This window comes from Nematolebias whitei, chromosome 3 (assembly GCF_014905685.2).
Source record: "Nematolebias whitei isolate Nwh7 chromosome 3, NemWhi1, whole genome shotgun sequence".
Classification (NCBI taxonomy): domain Eukaryota; kingdom Metazoa; phylum Chordata; class Actinopteri; order Cyprinodontiformes; family Rivulidae; genus Nematolebias; species Nematolebias whitei.
In genome coordinates this window covers 134,953-148,501 of record NC_056500.1, presented here as the reverse complement: position 1 = coordinate 148,501, position 13,549 = coordinate 134,953, and the positions used below count along the sequence as shown (strand labels likewise).

The window sequence follows — 13,549 nt, the reverse complement described above, 5'->3', positions numbered from 1 at the left end:
TAAACATCTAAAAGATCTAAATTCATGACAAATGCTCACACACACAACACACACACAGAGAGGTTCTCTATGTCTCTCTAATTTTCTTATCTTTTTGATTCTTATTGTTTTATATTTTGGGCTGCCCTAAAATGTTGCAAAAATAAAACTTGTTGAACTAAAAGTTTTTGTATGACGTTGCCATTAGTTTATGTTTGTGCTATATGCTATAAACCAAAACAAATCTTACCTAACCTGCCTGTCTTTTTGTCCCCCCCCCCCCCCCAAAAAAAAAAAAAAAACATCCTCCTATATCCTCAGCTCCACCAAGAGGAAGTCTGAAGACGACAGTGAGCTGGACAGCCCCACAGACGATGGTTTTTATCATGGACGTTCATCCGCCGCCAGCTCTTCCCAGTCCAGTGCTTGGCCCAATGACATGGATGCAGGTACCCCCCCCCCCCCAAATTCTATCCAATATTTGTCACTCTACCCACATGAGAAACTCTTGTTTGAACTCCAGCCAACAATAAAAAGTCCAAGCTGATCATTCGCACTTTTTAAGTCAGTCAACTTCCCTTCACTGTGGCCGTGTGCTCTTAGAACCACCCACCTAATCACCGTCACAGTCGGTTTGCACACTGACCAATCAATCATTTATTAGACCATCAGTCTTCCTCAACAAACAAAACTAGATTAAAAGTAGTGTTTACTTTTCAAATGTCAATACATCACTAATGTTTGATTCTGTTTCATACTATTGTCCTGTTTTTAAATTTATAGATATATTATTGTCCTGTTTTTAACTTTATAGATATATTATTGTCCTGTTTTTAAATATATGGATATATTATTGTCCTGGTTTCAAATATATAGATATATTACTGTCCTGTTTTTAAACGTATAGAGATAAGCTCATCGTGCTCCACAGCATCTTTAGACATGTCTGTTTACAGACAGGTAGAGTCCCATTTCACAGTGAACCTGTCGACCACTTATTGATTTATATTGAAGGGCCAGAGGAAAAGAGACTTGGTGCTTCTTTGCATGTGCAAACCTTTAGAAATCTGCCAACATGCACACTCCTGTGTTCATTTTATTTTAAGGTCAGAGACCAGAGTGATTCTCTCTAGGTTCTACAGGTTTCACCCAAGCTTAACAGTCGGGTGATAACCTTCATGAACGGTTTGTCAGCAGACAAACATTCACCACTTTATCCTGATGCATGCTCAATAATCCAGGTAGAAAAATCCAAAAAAGTTCAATCTGGTCCTCTGGACATTCAAAAAAACAAAAAACAAAACAAAGCAAAAAAAATATAGAAACGTTTCGTCTCTCATCCGAGAGACTTCCTCAGTCTGAGGTGCTGTTTTCAGCTCAGTCTCTTAAATAGCACCGTCTCAGAGTGGATCAACCAGTTTGCTGCTGACAACCAAAACCAGCTGATCACATGATCAAGAAGGACCATCAGCCTAACAATGGATCATTAGCACCTGATGGCTGTTTACTATTCACAGGAGGTTGAGTGATACTAGCAATAACAGTCACACTAACACAAACACACACTAACTAAGTCACAGTAACACTCAACCCCCTGTGAATAGTAAACAGCCATCAGTGTGCTAATGATCCATTGTTAGGCTGATGGGCCTTCTTGATCATGTGATCAGCTGGTTTTGGTTGTCAGGAGCAAACTGGTTGATCCACCCTGAGAAGGTGCTATTTAAGAGACTGAGCTGAAAACAGCTCCTCAGACTGAGGAAGTCTCTTGGATGAGAGACGAAACGTTTCTATATTTTTTTGCTTTCTTTTGTTTTTTGTTTTTTTGAATGTCCAGAGGACCAGATTGAACTTTTTTGGATTCACAGCTTTAGTTTCAAACATAGAAATTAACTTGTCTTGCTCTATATTTTCAAGCGTGTTTATTTCTTCCTTTGCTTGGAGTTTTTTCATTCTAGCTTTATTTAGACAGCTTAATCCCATTGAGGGCAGCACGGTGGCACAACTGGTAGAGTTGCTGCCTCTCAGCAAGCAGGTCTCCAGTTCAAATCTCGGTCCGCAGGCCTTTCTGGGTGGAGTTTGCATGTGCATGTGTGCGTTTTCTCAGGGTTCTCCAGTTTCCTCCCACAAACCAAAAACATGCATGTTAGGCTGATTGGTAACTCTAAATTGTCCCTAGGTGAGAGAGAGCGAGAGAATGAATGGTTGTTTGTCTCTATGTGTCCATGTGATGGACTGGAGACCTGTCCAGGGTGTACCCCGCCCTTTGCACAGTGATTGCTGGACATGGGCACCGGCGACCCCCGTGACCCAAAATGGAAGAAGCGGGTAAAAGATGATGGATGGATGGATGATCCCATTGAGCCTCGGGGACTCATTTAAAACAGAGACCAGATTTAACAAAGAATGATGACAGCATTGGACATCATAAAGGATGTGTACAAATTGAGATTTTTATTTTATTTATAACAAGTGAAAATAAAATGGAATTTAAAAGAAAATGTAACAACAAAAACAGCTAGGTTGTAAGGTGATATAGAAAACTAAAACAGGAACATGTTTGCATTGGTTTTTCCCAGGAACTTAACAGATGTTTGAAGTTTAACGTACACTTTTTTCTATGGGTCATGTTTGGCACCAGTCTTTGAACATGAATTTCATCATCACACCTTCACCTTTAGACCAGTCTCCAAGGATGTGGGGGGTACAGCCTCACCCCCAGAAGGAGCCGTCATCCACAGTGGATGCTTTAAGATGTTTATCTTACCGTGGCTTTGTGTTGGAGCGTTCACTCAAGCAGAAGATGAGTTCAGTCTAAAGAAAGGGACAAAAGTGGTATCCGAATATGTATGACCTGGTTATATGCACAAGCCTTAAATGCATTAATTTATAACGTGCTTTTCTTACATTCATCTCAGTCTATAACAAATGCCATCAGGTGGTTGGTGCTAGTTTTATTTTAGTCATTATTTAGTAACAATGCATCAACAAGTTTTAAATTAATGTTGTTTGGTCAGAACTAAAATGACTGCCATGGCCACAGAAAATGTTGTGTAATAAGATGATCAAATCTATCCACTATGAAAATAAAATGTTAGATTTGGTCGTTTGTGTTGTAGTCATTTGCCAAGTTATCCCCCTACCCCACCCACCCCCAGTCTTTTCTCAACCAGTAACTGAAGGCTTTACTCAGCTCAGCCCTTGTAGGGCTCATATTTCCTCACCTGAAAGCCATCATGGAGTTAACTGAATGTTGTGCATGTGATCAGCCACTACACAACCCTCTGCGCTTGTGTCTTCTGTGTCGTTAACAATACCCTTCTTCACTTTCAGTGCAGCACCATTTGGCGAGTGTGCAGGAGAGGAAGATAAAACATGAAAACGATGGCGTGCAGTTTCCTTACCATGGTTAGAACAACACTTATTTTCTGCCTATGAGCCTTTATGACACACAATCATTCCTCTGTGTGTGTGTCTGTCTCTGTACATGTTTCACATGTGCGTATTGTGTGTGTGTTGTGTAGATGAATAACCTGCCTAAAAACATGCTTGTATTTTCTTACATGTAGTTCTGAAACAGGTTCTGATGACTGATATTCATGGACCAAACATGTAGTCAGGGTGAAACACTAAGCTACAGAAGTTTTTACTTTTATTTTGTTGTGCACACTGACACTGTGGTGGTAACTTGCTGCATCCCCTCGCATGTACACACCTGTACCGTGGCTAACTGCTGTTTATACAGAGCCCACACATGAGTATGGGCTCTGCACATGTGTAAATAAGCGCACAGATATTCACACACCCCACCCCCCGTCACACATTGCAACACATGGCCTTATCATGCACCCCACCCCTGCAGGTGTTCAGGTGGCTGTCCCTGACATGTAAAGCCCATCCTCCTGCTCCTCAGCTCTCCTTTTATCTCCCCGACTCCCCTCGGTCTAATTGAAAAAGGCGTACAGTGGGGAGGGCCCTGCTGAGGCAGGAAACATGTCGGGGAGAGAGAGGGCGGAGCAAGAGCTAGAAATTAGGTGATTGAGAAAAGTGAAGCATGCAAGGGGGAAGAGCCGGGTGAGGAGACAACTTTGGTGTTGTCAAACGGTGATAGCTGATCAGAGAGAAGGTTAATTAGAGGAAGTGGAGGAGCCAAGAGTGTTGGAAATGTTTCTCTGCAGCTCGTCAGCTTCTGCTCCACTTAGCTGTAAATGTAGGACACCAGAACCACCTCCCAGTCTCCATCCAAACACTCTAGGACACCTTTTAGGCAAATTGGAGTTATAATCTCAACTTTAACCCTTTGGAAGCAACAGGTCAGGTCTCTGAAGTGGGATTTGAGGAAAGGTTATAAAAATAATTACTTAACTCAGTCTGAAGAAATAGTTTGTTTATCACCAAATTGTCGAGCTAACAGCTGGTTAGAGTCGGGCCAAGAACAAAATTTTACAGCATTTAAATTACAAATTAAAGCATTTATTACAGCAGTTCATGTGAACTCTTTGTTATAAACTTTGACGTTGCTGTCCGTTGGCATTAAGTCAGCGGCTGAATGGCACAGCAGCAGCTAGCTGTAGCACTGCAGGTGCAGTTACATCTTATTATTTCTGCCAGAAAACTGAGTAAAACTGTTTAAAATAGTATTTGCATGAATAACTTTGAATTCTTTTAAACTGGAGTTGTTTTAAGATGGCAGCAATCCACTTTGGTCTTGACCCTGTTCAGACCAGCTGTTAGCTAGCCAACCTTTCTGACTCTTTTTCTTCAAATTGAGGCTCTTCAAAAAACAGTCTGCAGCAGGTAACATATTAATTGTTCTTAACCTTCCCACAGAACCCCATGTAAGATCTGAACTATTCTTTAACTGTAAAATTCAAGTTTTAAATTAAAAAACAATTTTTTTTTTAATTCTCATCTCTTTCTGTCTGCTTGGGGAAAAATATGCATTTATTGTAGTCAGAACATGTTCACTCTCAAGGTAAATCAATACAAGTGAGATCAAATAAATAAAAAATTAAACTTGCCAGTAGTGTGTGTATGGTTTTCAAAACTAGCCCACCTGTTTCTAGCTAGTCTTACCTGAGGATTTCTGTTCAGGTGATAGAAATATAAACAACCAAACAAACTAAAGGAACCTAAAAGTGTACTTTAATGTCGTCCATAATGTCCCTCACTCCACCAACATCCTCTATAACCATCAATTCAATTCAGTTTATTTATATAGCGCCAAATCACAACAAAGTTGTCTCAGGGAACTTTACAGAACGCATATTCGGTAATACATGCAGATGCATAAACATGCATTATTACATATAATTTCCTTAAACAGATTCATATATAGACTTGATAAATTTCTGCACACACACACAGCTGAAGCATTGTCCCAGATGGTGTTTCTGTGTGCAAGTAGCCTTGGGATCCACGAGGATGTTGGAGACAGCTGCTCCACAAGGGTGAAGAGCGGTGGGGGGAGGCTAGAGGAGGCAATCGAATCAACCGTGATTTCATATTAGTTCCAAGTGATTGTGAAATCTTTTCAAGACACCAGGGAGTCGTAGCGGTGGTGATGATGACATGCCCTTAGAGGTGCACGGCTGGTTTTCCACTGATGAACATATGTGACTAAACCACTAAAGAAAAAAGTCCCAAACTTTCCTTTACTTATTTAAATCACTTACGCTTTTTTTTAAACTGTGTGTGTGTGTTTCTGTCTGTGTGTTCTTCAGAGGCGCATCTGGTGGCAGGCCTGTTAGTGCAAAGAGACAGAAGGGTCATCAGGGGAATGCTTGATTAGTTGCCAGGGAAATATTCGGGCTTGCCAGAAGAGGAAACTGCAGTTTTGGCACATAAACTCAATCTCAGATCAGACCACTGCACAGTCTCTGTAGTACTGAAATGTAACGTTTCTTGATAGTTTAATGTCTTAACTTCTTATAAATACAGATATCAGCGTTCATCAGATTCCCTTCTGTTGTGTTCTTCCGGCTCCCTAAAGTTTTATTTATGTGTAATTAAAAGCACATGATAACTGAATTGCAACCTTTATAGTTCAACCTGTAAGTTTTTCTTCCCATCTGAATCTTTCCCAACGTTCTCTTCTTGTGACTTTCCATGTTTCAGTCCTACTGCTCCTCTTTCCACCTTTCTCCTCTAAGTGTGACACTGTCATATCATGGTGTCAGAAGTGGGATTGGGGTCGTTTTCATGCTTGAAATCACTCTGACAATACAATAAACCCACAGACTTCCCCTAAAGTGGGGTAAGGAGAGATGTGGAGTCTATTTATATACATCTCTGTTAAAGACATAAATGGTTCACGTGAATTCACTCCCACCTGCTTGAGACTTAACTCTTTTACACACCAAGGGAAGGTTTTACACGCCCCCACACCCCCATAGACTTTCACACATCGCCAGCTGGAGAACTGAGGAGCAATCATATTTAGTGCTGTGTTTGATGTGGAGGGGCCACGGAAATAGACTACAAAACAAAAGTCCCAAAAAAAAGTTTTAAAAAGCAAGCAGCATCACACCGCTCACTCATTAGGAAGATTAGAATACAACTTGCCGAGGAGGAACTGTGTCTATTGTTGCATCAGTCAAACTGTCTTCACAGTGTGTTCAGACGTGTACGAGTGCATGTACGCAAGAGATAATAACCATATTTCACATCTTATGGCATTCCAATTTCATACATGTTGTCAGCAAAGCAATGAAGGAAAAAAAGACACTGCTGCATTTTTCACAGATTCTGCTTTGCTCTCTCGCTCTCTCACATATTTTCATGTCTCCCACATTCTTCTCGCCTCTCTCCCTCTGTCTCCTCTCTCCGTCCGTCTGCTTGTCTTTTGCACTCACCAGCTGCTGTGTCCATACTGTGCAGTGTGAGCTATTTCTGAATGAAGCTATCTCCTCGTGCACCCAGCCCATGAGCTTTCCTGAAGCCAGACCACAGCTAGTCGACTGTGGCTGTACACTGGCCACGCTCATACACAAAGAAAGCCAAATGTTGGCACCTGTAAGAGAGACACCCAAAAAGATTAGACAGAAAAACTTAACAGTGGCACAGTGGAGATTATTACAGCTACAGATGTTGTTTGGCACCAAGACATTGACCACATTCAGTTTGAACTGTTATTCTTAGTTTCGGTCCTTTGAAGATGTGCTTTTAGGTTATTATTAAACAGTCCCCTGCCCGTGTTATAAGGCCTTACAAATCCTACAGTCTTTATCTATCGTGCAACAATAAATTATTACCCTAAGATCAGCTGTCAGTACTTTCCTTATGGTTTTATTTTATTGTCTGATCACATGCAGGCCAGATTATACCATACCATACCACTTTATTTATAAAGCACTTAAAACAGCTACAGGGCCAACCAAAGTGCTATACGGCCAAAACAACAGGTAACACACAAAGCAAAATACAAAATGAGGTAAATCAGAATATAGACATAAAAATGATGCAATGACGACAAACCAGTGTGGAGCATACAGGATCAAAACACAGATCATCTGGTGTTGAAAGCTACGGAATAGTAGTGGGTTTTTAAGCGGGACTTGAAAACAGAGAGGGAGGGGGCCTGTCTGACAAGCAGAGGTAACTCGTTCCTGAGTCTTGGTCCTGCTACAGAGAAGGCCCTGTCACCTCTGCACTTAAGACGAGTTCCTGGAACTGTGAGGAGCAACTGGTCCGCTGACCTCAGGGAGCGCGGTGGGGCATACGGTTGTAGCAGATCAGAGAGATGGGGGTAGGGGGCGAAACTGTTCAGTGATTTGTAGACATACAGGAGTATTTTGAACTGGATTTTAAGGTGAACTGGTAACCAGTGCAGTGAGGCCAAAACTGGTGTAATGTGCTCTCTTTTGCCTGTACTGGTTAAAAATTGGGCTGCTGCATTCTAGACCAGTTGTAGTCGTGCAATGGAGGTCTGACTGATACCAAACAGGAGTGAATTGCAGTAATCAAGCCTAGATGTAATGAATGCATGTATTACTGTCTCCAGGTTATTTTTGGACAATATGGGCTTCAGTTTAGACAGTCGCCTCAGTTGGACATGATTGTTAAGTTTCAGGGAATGGTCCATTATAACTCCCAGATTAGTGACTCTTTGTTTTTCTGAAAGGGTTAGAGCGGAGAGGTCGATGCAGTGGTTTGTGATTGTGTCATTGGAAGGGAACAACATGACTTCAGACTTCTTTTCATTGAAACTTAAGAAGTTGAAAGCCATCCAGTCCCTAATATCAGCCAGGCAGTTGAGCAGAGGTTGAATAGAGCTTGTACCATTGTGTCTTAGGGGGAAGTAAATTTGACAGTCGTCGGCATAGAAGTGGAAGGGCATGTTGTGTTTCCGGAAAATAGCACCAAGCGGCAGCAGGTATAAAGAGAATAGGAGGGGACCCAGGATGGACCCCTGCGGAACCCCCCATTTAAGCTCTGCCTCTGCGGAACTAAAATCCTTGATGGAGACACAAAAGGATCTGTCAGCGAGGTAAGATCTGAACCAATTGAGGGCTGATCCTGTGACGCCAACCCACTGCTCCAACCTAGCAATGAGGATCTCATGGTCGATGGTGTCAAAGGCGGCTGTGAGGTCCAACAGGACAAGCAGCACAGAAACACCGGTATCTGTGAATCTGAAGATGTCGTTAAAGACCTTCAGCAGGGCAGTTTCAGTGCTGTGGAGAGGTTTAAAGCCAGATTGGAAAAGCTCTAAGATGGCGTGATCCTCCAGGAAGCACTTCAACTGGGACTCGACTATTGTCGCTAGTACTTTAGAAACAAATGGGAGTTTGGAGACAGGCCTGAAGTTGTAAACGACTGAGGGGTCAAGGTTTGTTTTTTTCAGGAGAGGCTGGACGGCAGCATGTTTAAAGGATTTTGGCACCACGCCAGTGGATAAACTACTGTTTACTATATCAAGAATGGACGGACCTAGAGTAGGAAAAACCTCCTTTAGTAGTCGAGGGGGGACCACATCAAAGGGGGAACCAGAAGGTTTCAAGCTGCGCATGACCTGCTCTAGAGAAGATAGAGTGATGGGTTCAAAATGGTCAAATAGAGCTACAGATTGAGGTGGGATGGATGGGTCATGAGTTGGAGGGGAAATGAGAGCCCTGGTGGTCGCAATTTTTTCCAAAAAGAAATGTAAGAAGTTGTCGCACAGCTCAGTTGAGGCTTCCAGAGGTGATGGTTCAGTGAGGTGGAGAACAGAGTTTAGGGTGGAGAAGAGGACACGTGGGTTGTGAGAGTTTGAGGTAATTATATCAGAGAAGCATTTGGATTTTGCAGCTTTCACTGTTTTCTGATAACGGTGCCAACTCTCTTTGAGTATTTGAAAAGAGACCTGCAGCCTGTCTTTCCTCCACTTTTGCTCCGCCCTACTACATTGCTGCCTAACGGCCTTGGTGACGTCACTCAGCCAAGGTTCTGCCCTCAGTTTTGATTTTCTAGTTTTAACAGGCGCAACATGATCCAGAGTCTTTAAGCAGACAGAGTTGAACTGGGATGTCAGTTCCTCAGTGGTGGTGAGAAACACTGGGGGCTGAATTATCATTTCAGAGTTATAAACATCTGTGAAACGTGCGGCAGTGAAGTGGTTAATTGCCCGGGTCCTACGTGCAAAAATGCACGACTTAGGAGTTAGATGGGGGAGGGTGAACTCAAACTGGACTGGCATGTGGTCTGAAAAAACATTATCACCAATAACAAGATTATTAACAGTCACATCATGAGTTAAAACAAGGTCCAGTGTATGTCTGCGTTCTTGGGTGGGACCGTTTACATGCTGAGTTAGATTAATTGAGTCCAATAAATCTAAAAAGTCCTTAACCAAGGGCTTCTCAGGACAGCACACGTGCAAATTAAAGTCCCCGATAATGAAAAGATGCTCATATTTTGGTGTGATTTCAGCCAAGAAGTCAGAAAACTCATTTATGAAATCCTTAGACCGAGGTGGGCGGTAGACAAGCGCAAATAACGTCGGAGGCGAATGTCCGAGTTCAAAGACGCTCAGCTCAAAGCTGTCGCGGGAAACTAGGATGGGCAGTTGTTTACAGTCATAAGTTGATTTGAATATTGTTAATAATCCACCACCGCGCCGGCCTGATGGCCGCGGGGCGTTAAAACACAGACAGTTCGGTGGCAGTAATTCCGTCAAGGCGCTGGACTCACCCGGAGACTTCCAAGTCTCTGTGATGCATAGAAAGTCCAAATCGTGCTCTTGAAAGTAGTCCCTGAGGATAAAAGTTTTGTTGGTAACAGATCTTGCGTTGTTCAAACACATCCAGATACTGTCCAAAGTGGAGCTAGCAGCGGTGGAGTTAGCACGCGCTAATGGCCGCAGGTTTTCAATAACAGCCCCTCCAGGTCGGTCCGAGCTGCGCACCGGCTGACAACTCCCGCTGGTTACCTGGTCCGGGCACACAGGAGAGGAAGATGCAGCACGCAGAGCTTTCAGCTTCACCAGCTGACCAGCACGTTTTCCCCAGCGTCTGAAGCGATATCTCCGGGCAGGGAGGTGAGGAGTTCTGCGAAGGTAAGCTGGCACGTCTGCCAGCAGGGGGGGAGGAGGGGGGGTCCAGAGGTACACTCATATTTTTCCAAATAAGCGCCTTCAGTGACAGAAAAACGAAGATTCAAAAGTTGTTGTCTGTCATACACCAGCAGAGAGTTGATGTCACAGATGAGAAATGCAAAAACAAAAATAATCCTAACACCATTAGCAGAGGTGGATTGCAAGCCATGTACACGGGGGCCATCTTACCGGAAGTCTAATACTAATACTAATAGGAGTCTGTGGCCAGCAGCCAAAAGGAGTATGACTGAAGCCAGCGATGAACAACAATAACTGTTCAAGTCCCCTTCAGTAGAAATCAAGTAGATTTTTTAGTGTAGTTAACTAAAGGAGCAGCGCTTGTTGATTAAAACCACCTCTCTTTTTTTTCCCTTTTACCCCCATTTTTTTTCTGTCAGGACTGTCCTCGCCTGGTTCACTTAAGAAGCCGGGGAAGTTTGATTTCAACGCCCTGACTTCTCAGACGAGATCCCCCCGCATGGCGTTCACGCACCACCCGCTGCCTGTGCTGGCAGGAGTGAGACCAGGTGAGAGTGCTGCCATAAAACCAATCAACCCCACCCCCCACCTTTGACAATCTGAAAAAGAGAGAGAAGGAAAGATAGTGGTGAATGTGATCGTAGATTGATACATTTACACGCCCAAACTCTTCTGGATAAATTAATTCTTCAGTCGTCTGCCTTAAAATGCAAATCATGAACCTTTTTGCTGAGAAAGTCAAAAAAACAACTTTCCAGTTGTACAGTTGCAACTTCTGAGAAGCAACATGCCTGCAGAGTTTCACCTGTTCAGTGTTACTGCTGTCATCACGGCTTGGCATAAATTCCCTTCTCTCTCTCTTTCAGCCTTTCTCCATCCATCCATTACAACCACCATCTTTGTGCTTGTTATTAACTGTCTGCATGAAGCCCGTGCTGCGTTTGTTCCTCTGTTGCTGTACACCTTACAGCTTCGTTCATTCGTCCTGATGGTCTTTGAGGACAATTTATGCATTTAAACTGACAAAGTTCTTATTCCTAAGAGGTTATTTTAACTAGATGTGGGGAAAATCTCACCAAATACAAGTTCAGACTTTTTGAAGTTATGTTGGGTTCTTTGGACAATTTTTTTTTTCTGTTGATAATACCTTTTAAAAAGCAAAAAAGTCCATGCTCAATAATCCAGGTATACAAGCCAACATTTTTCAGTCAGGTCATCTGGACAGTTTCTTTTTTGTTGAAACGTTTCACCTTCCATCCGGAAGGCTTCCATCAGTCAAGGACACACGCAACACAAAACTGATTCTTCCCCCAAACAGCTTACTCCAAAGTGGAACAAACCAGTTATGTTGGTGCTAAGATGGTGTCTTTGGCACATCCCCTCCTCTGATGCCAGCCCTCTTCCTTGTCGACAGTCATGTCAAACTTGTTCAAAACCAAAAAAGTCCAGAAAAGTTTCAGCAAAAAAAGAAACTGTCCAGGTGACCTGACTGAAAATTGTTGGATTGTATAGCTGGATTATTGAGCATGGACTTTTTTGGTTTTGAACCAGTTTGACATGACTGTCGACGAGGAAGAGGGCTGGCATCGGAGGAGGGGATGAGCCAAAGACACCATTTTAGCACCAACATAACTGGTTTGTTCCATTTTGGAGTAAGCTGTTTGGGAGAAGAATCAGTTTTGTGTTGCGTGTGTCCTTGACTGATGAAGCCTTCCGGATGGAAGGTGAAACGTTTCAACAAAAACAGAAACTGTCCAGATGACCTGACTGACAATTGTTGGGTTTTAAAAAGCAGTTTCAGTGCAGGGGTAAAGACTTTAATTTGATCGGGGTGACAAGTTAACAATGTCAATTTGTTAATATAGCACATACAAACAAAAGTTAACCAAAGTGCTTAACAATTATTCCTACATGTGTCCAGTTTCACTACTTTTTGTCTTTCTAAACAGATCTCACTTGTACATGAGTCTTCTAGGCTCAATGTGATGTATCTGTCTAAATAAAGGTTGAATGAAATTTAGTCAAATTAAAATGAAAACGAGAAAAGAAGAAGAAAATGCATCTTGTGTCACTCAGGAAACACAAGTTAATAAAATACACAAGAAGAAGAAAAATGAACTTTGACTGGTCCTCAAACTCTGCCTGGATCAAACGCCAGGAAAAATGAAAGATTTAAAGATTTAAACGTCTCAACATCTTTAATTGATCAGATCAAGTGTTCCACAGCTAACAGCTAGTCCGAGTGGGCTCAAGATCAAAGCTGCCACCTTGAAACAACTTTAATCCCAAAATATTATCTTTGAAAGTATTTTATAAACGTTTGACACATTAACACAGTTCTGGTAGAAATGGTGTAAAATCCTTTGTGAAAGAGCCTCCAGGGGCCCCAGGGTTACACCAGAAGTGCTCCAGTTTGCCATTTGGGCTTTCAAATTAAACTAAGTATATGTAAAAAGATTAACAGCAACGGTACACGATTTGTAAAATAGTTTGTATCAACTGCTGTAAAATATGACCATTTCTAGAAATGTTTTAATCCACACAGAAACACAGAAAAAGACTCCCAGTATTGTAGAAACTGTGCTGTGCTGAAATGAAACATGAGAGAAGGTCTGGAGAGAAGGTGTGGAGAGAAGATCAGGAGAGAAGGTACATTGGGAAGGTCTGAGAGAAGGTGTGGAGAGAAGGTCAGCAGAGAAGGTGTGGAGAGAAGGCCCAAGAGAAGGTGTGGAGAGAAGGTGAGGAGAGAAGTTCTGAGAGAAGGCCTGAGAGAAGGTGTGGAGAGAACGTGAGGAGAGAAGGTGTGGAGATGAGGTCTGAGAGAAGGTGAGGAGAGAAGGTGTGGGGAGAAAGTCCGGAGAGAATGTGTGGCGAGAAGGTGCAGAGAGACGTGTGGAGAGAAAGTGAGGAGAAAAGGTGTGGAGAAAAGGTGTGGAGATAAGGTCTGGAGAGAATATGTGGAGAGAAGAACCGAGAGAAGGTGAGGAGAGAAGTTCTGGAGAGAATGTGTGGAGAGAA

General features: G+C 42.7%; 1 protein-coding gene across 2 annotated transcripts in view; it reads left to right on the top strand.

Annotated features, from left to right (window-relative positions):
* The window catches only part of LOC119430439 (nuclear factor 1 X-type), a 263,595-nt gene that overhangs the window by 205,160 nt on the left and 44,886 nt on the right, over positions 1-13,549 (top strand). For both annotated transcript variants that reach the window (XM_037697845.1, XM_037697846.1), the window contains 3 exons: positions 301-428; positions 3,313-3,387; positions 10,951-11,079. In XM_037697845.1, coding sequence (XP_037553773.1) covers positions 301-428; positions 3,313-3,387; positions 10,951-11,079 — 332 coding nt within the window. The remainder of the gene's footprint in view (positions 1-300; positions 429-3,312; positions 3,388-10,950; positions 11,080-13,549) is intronic.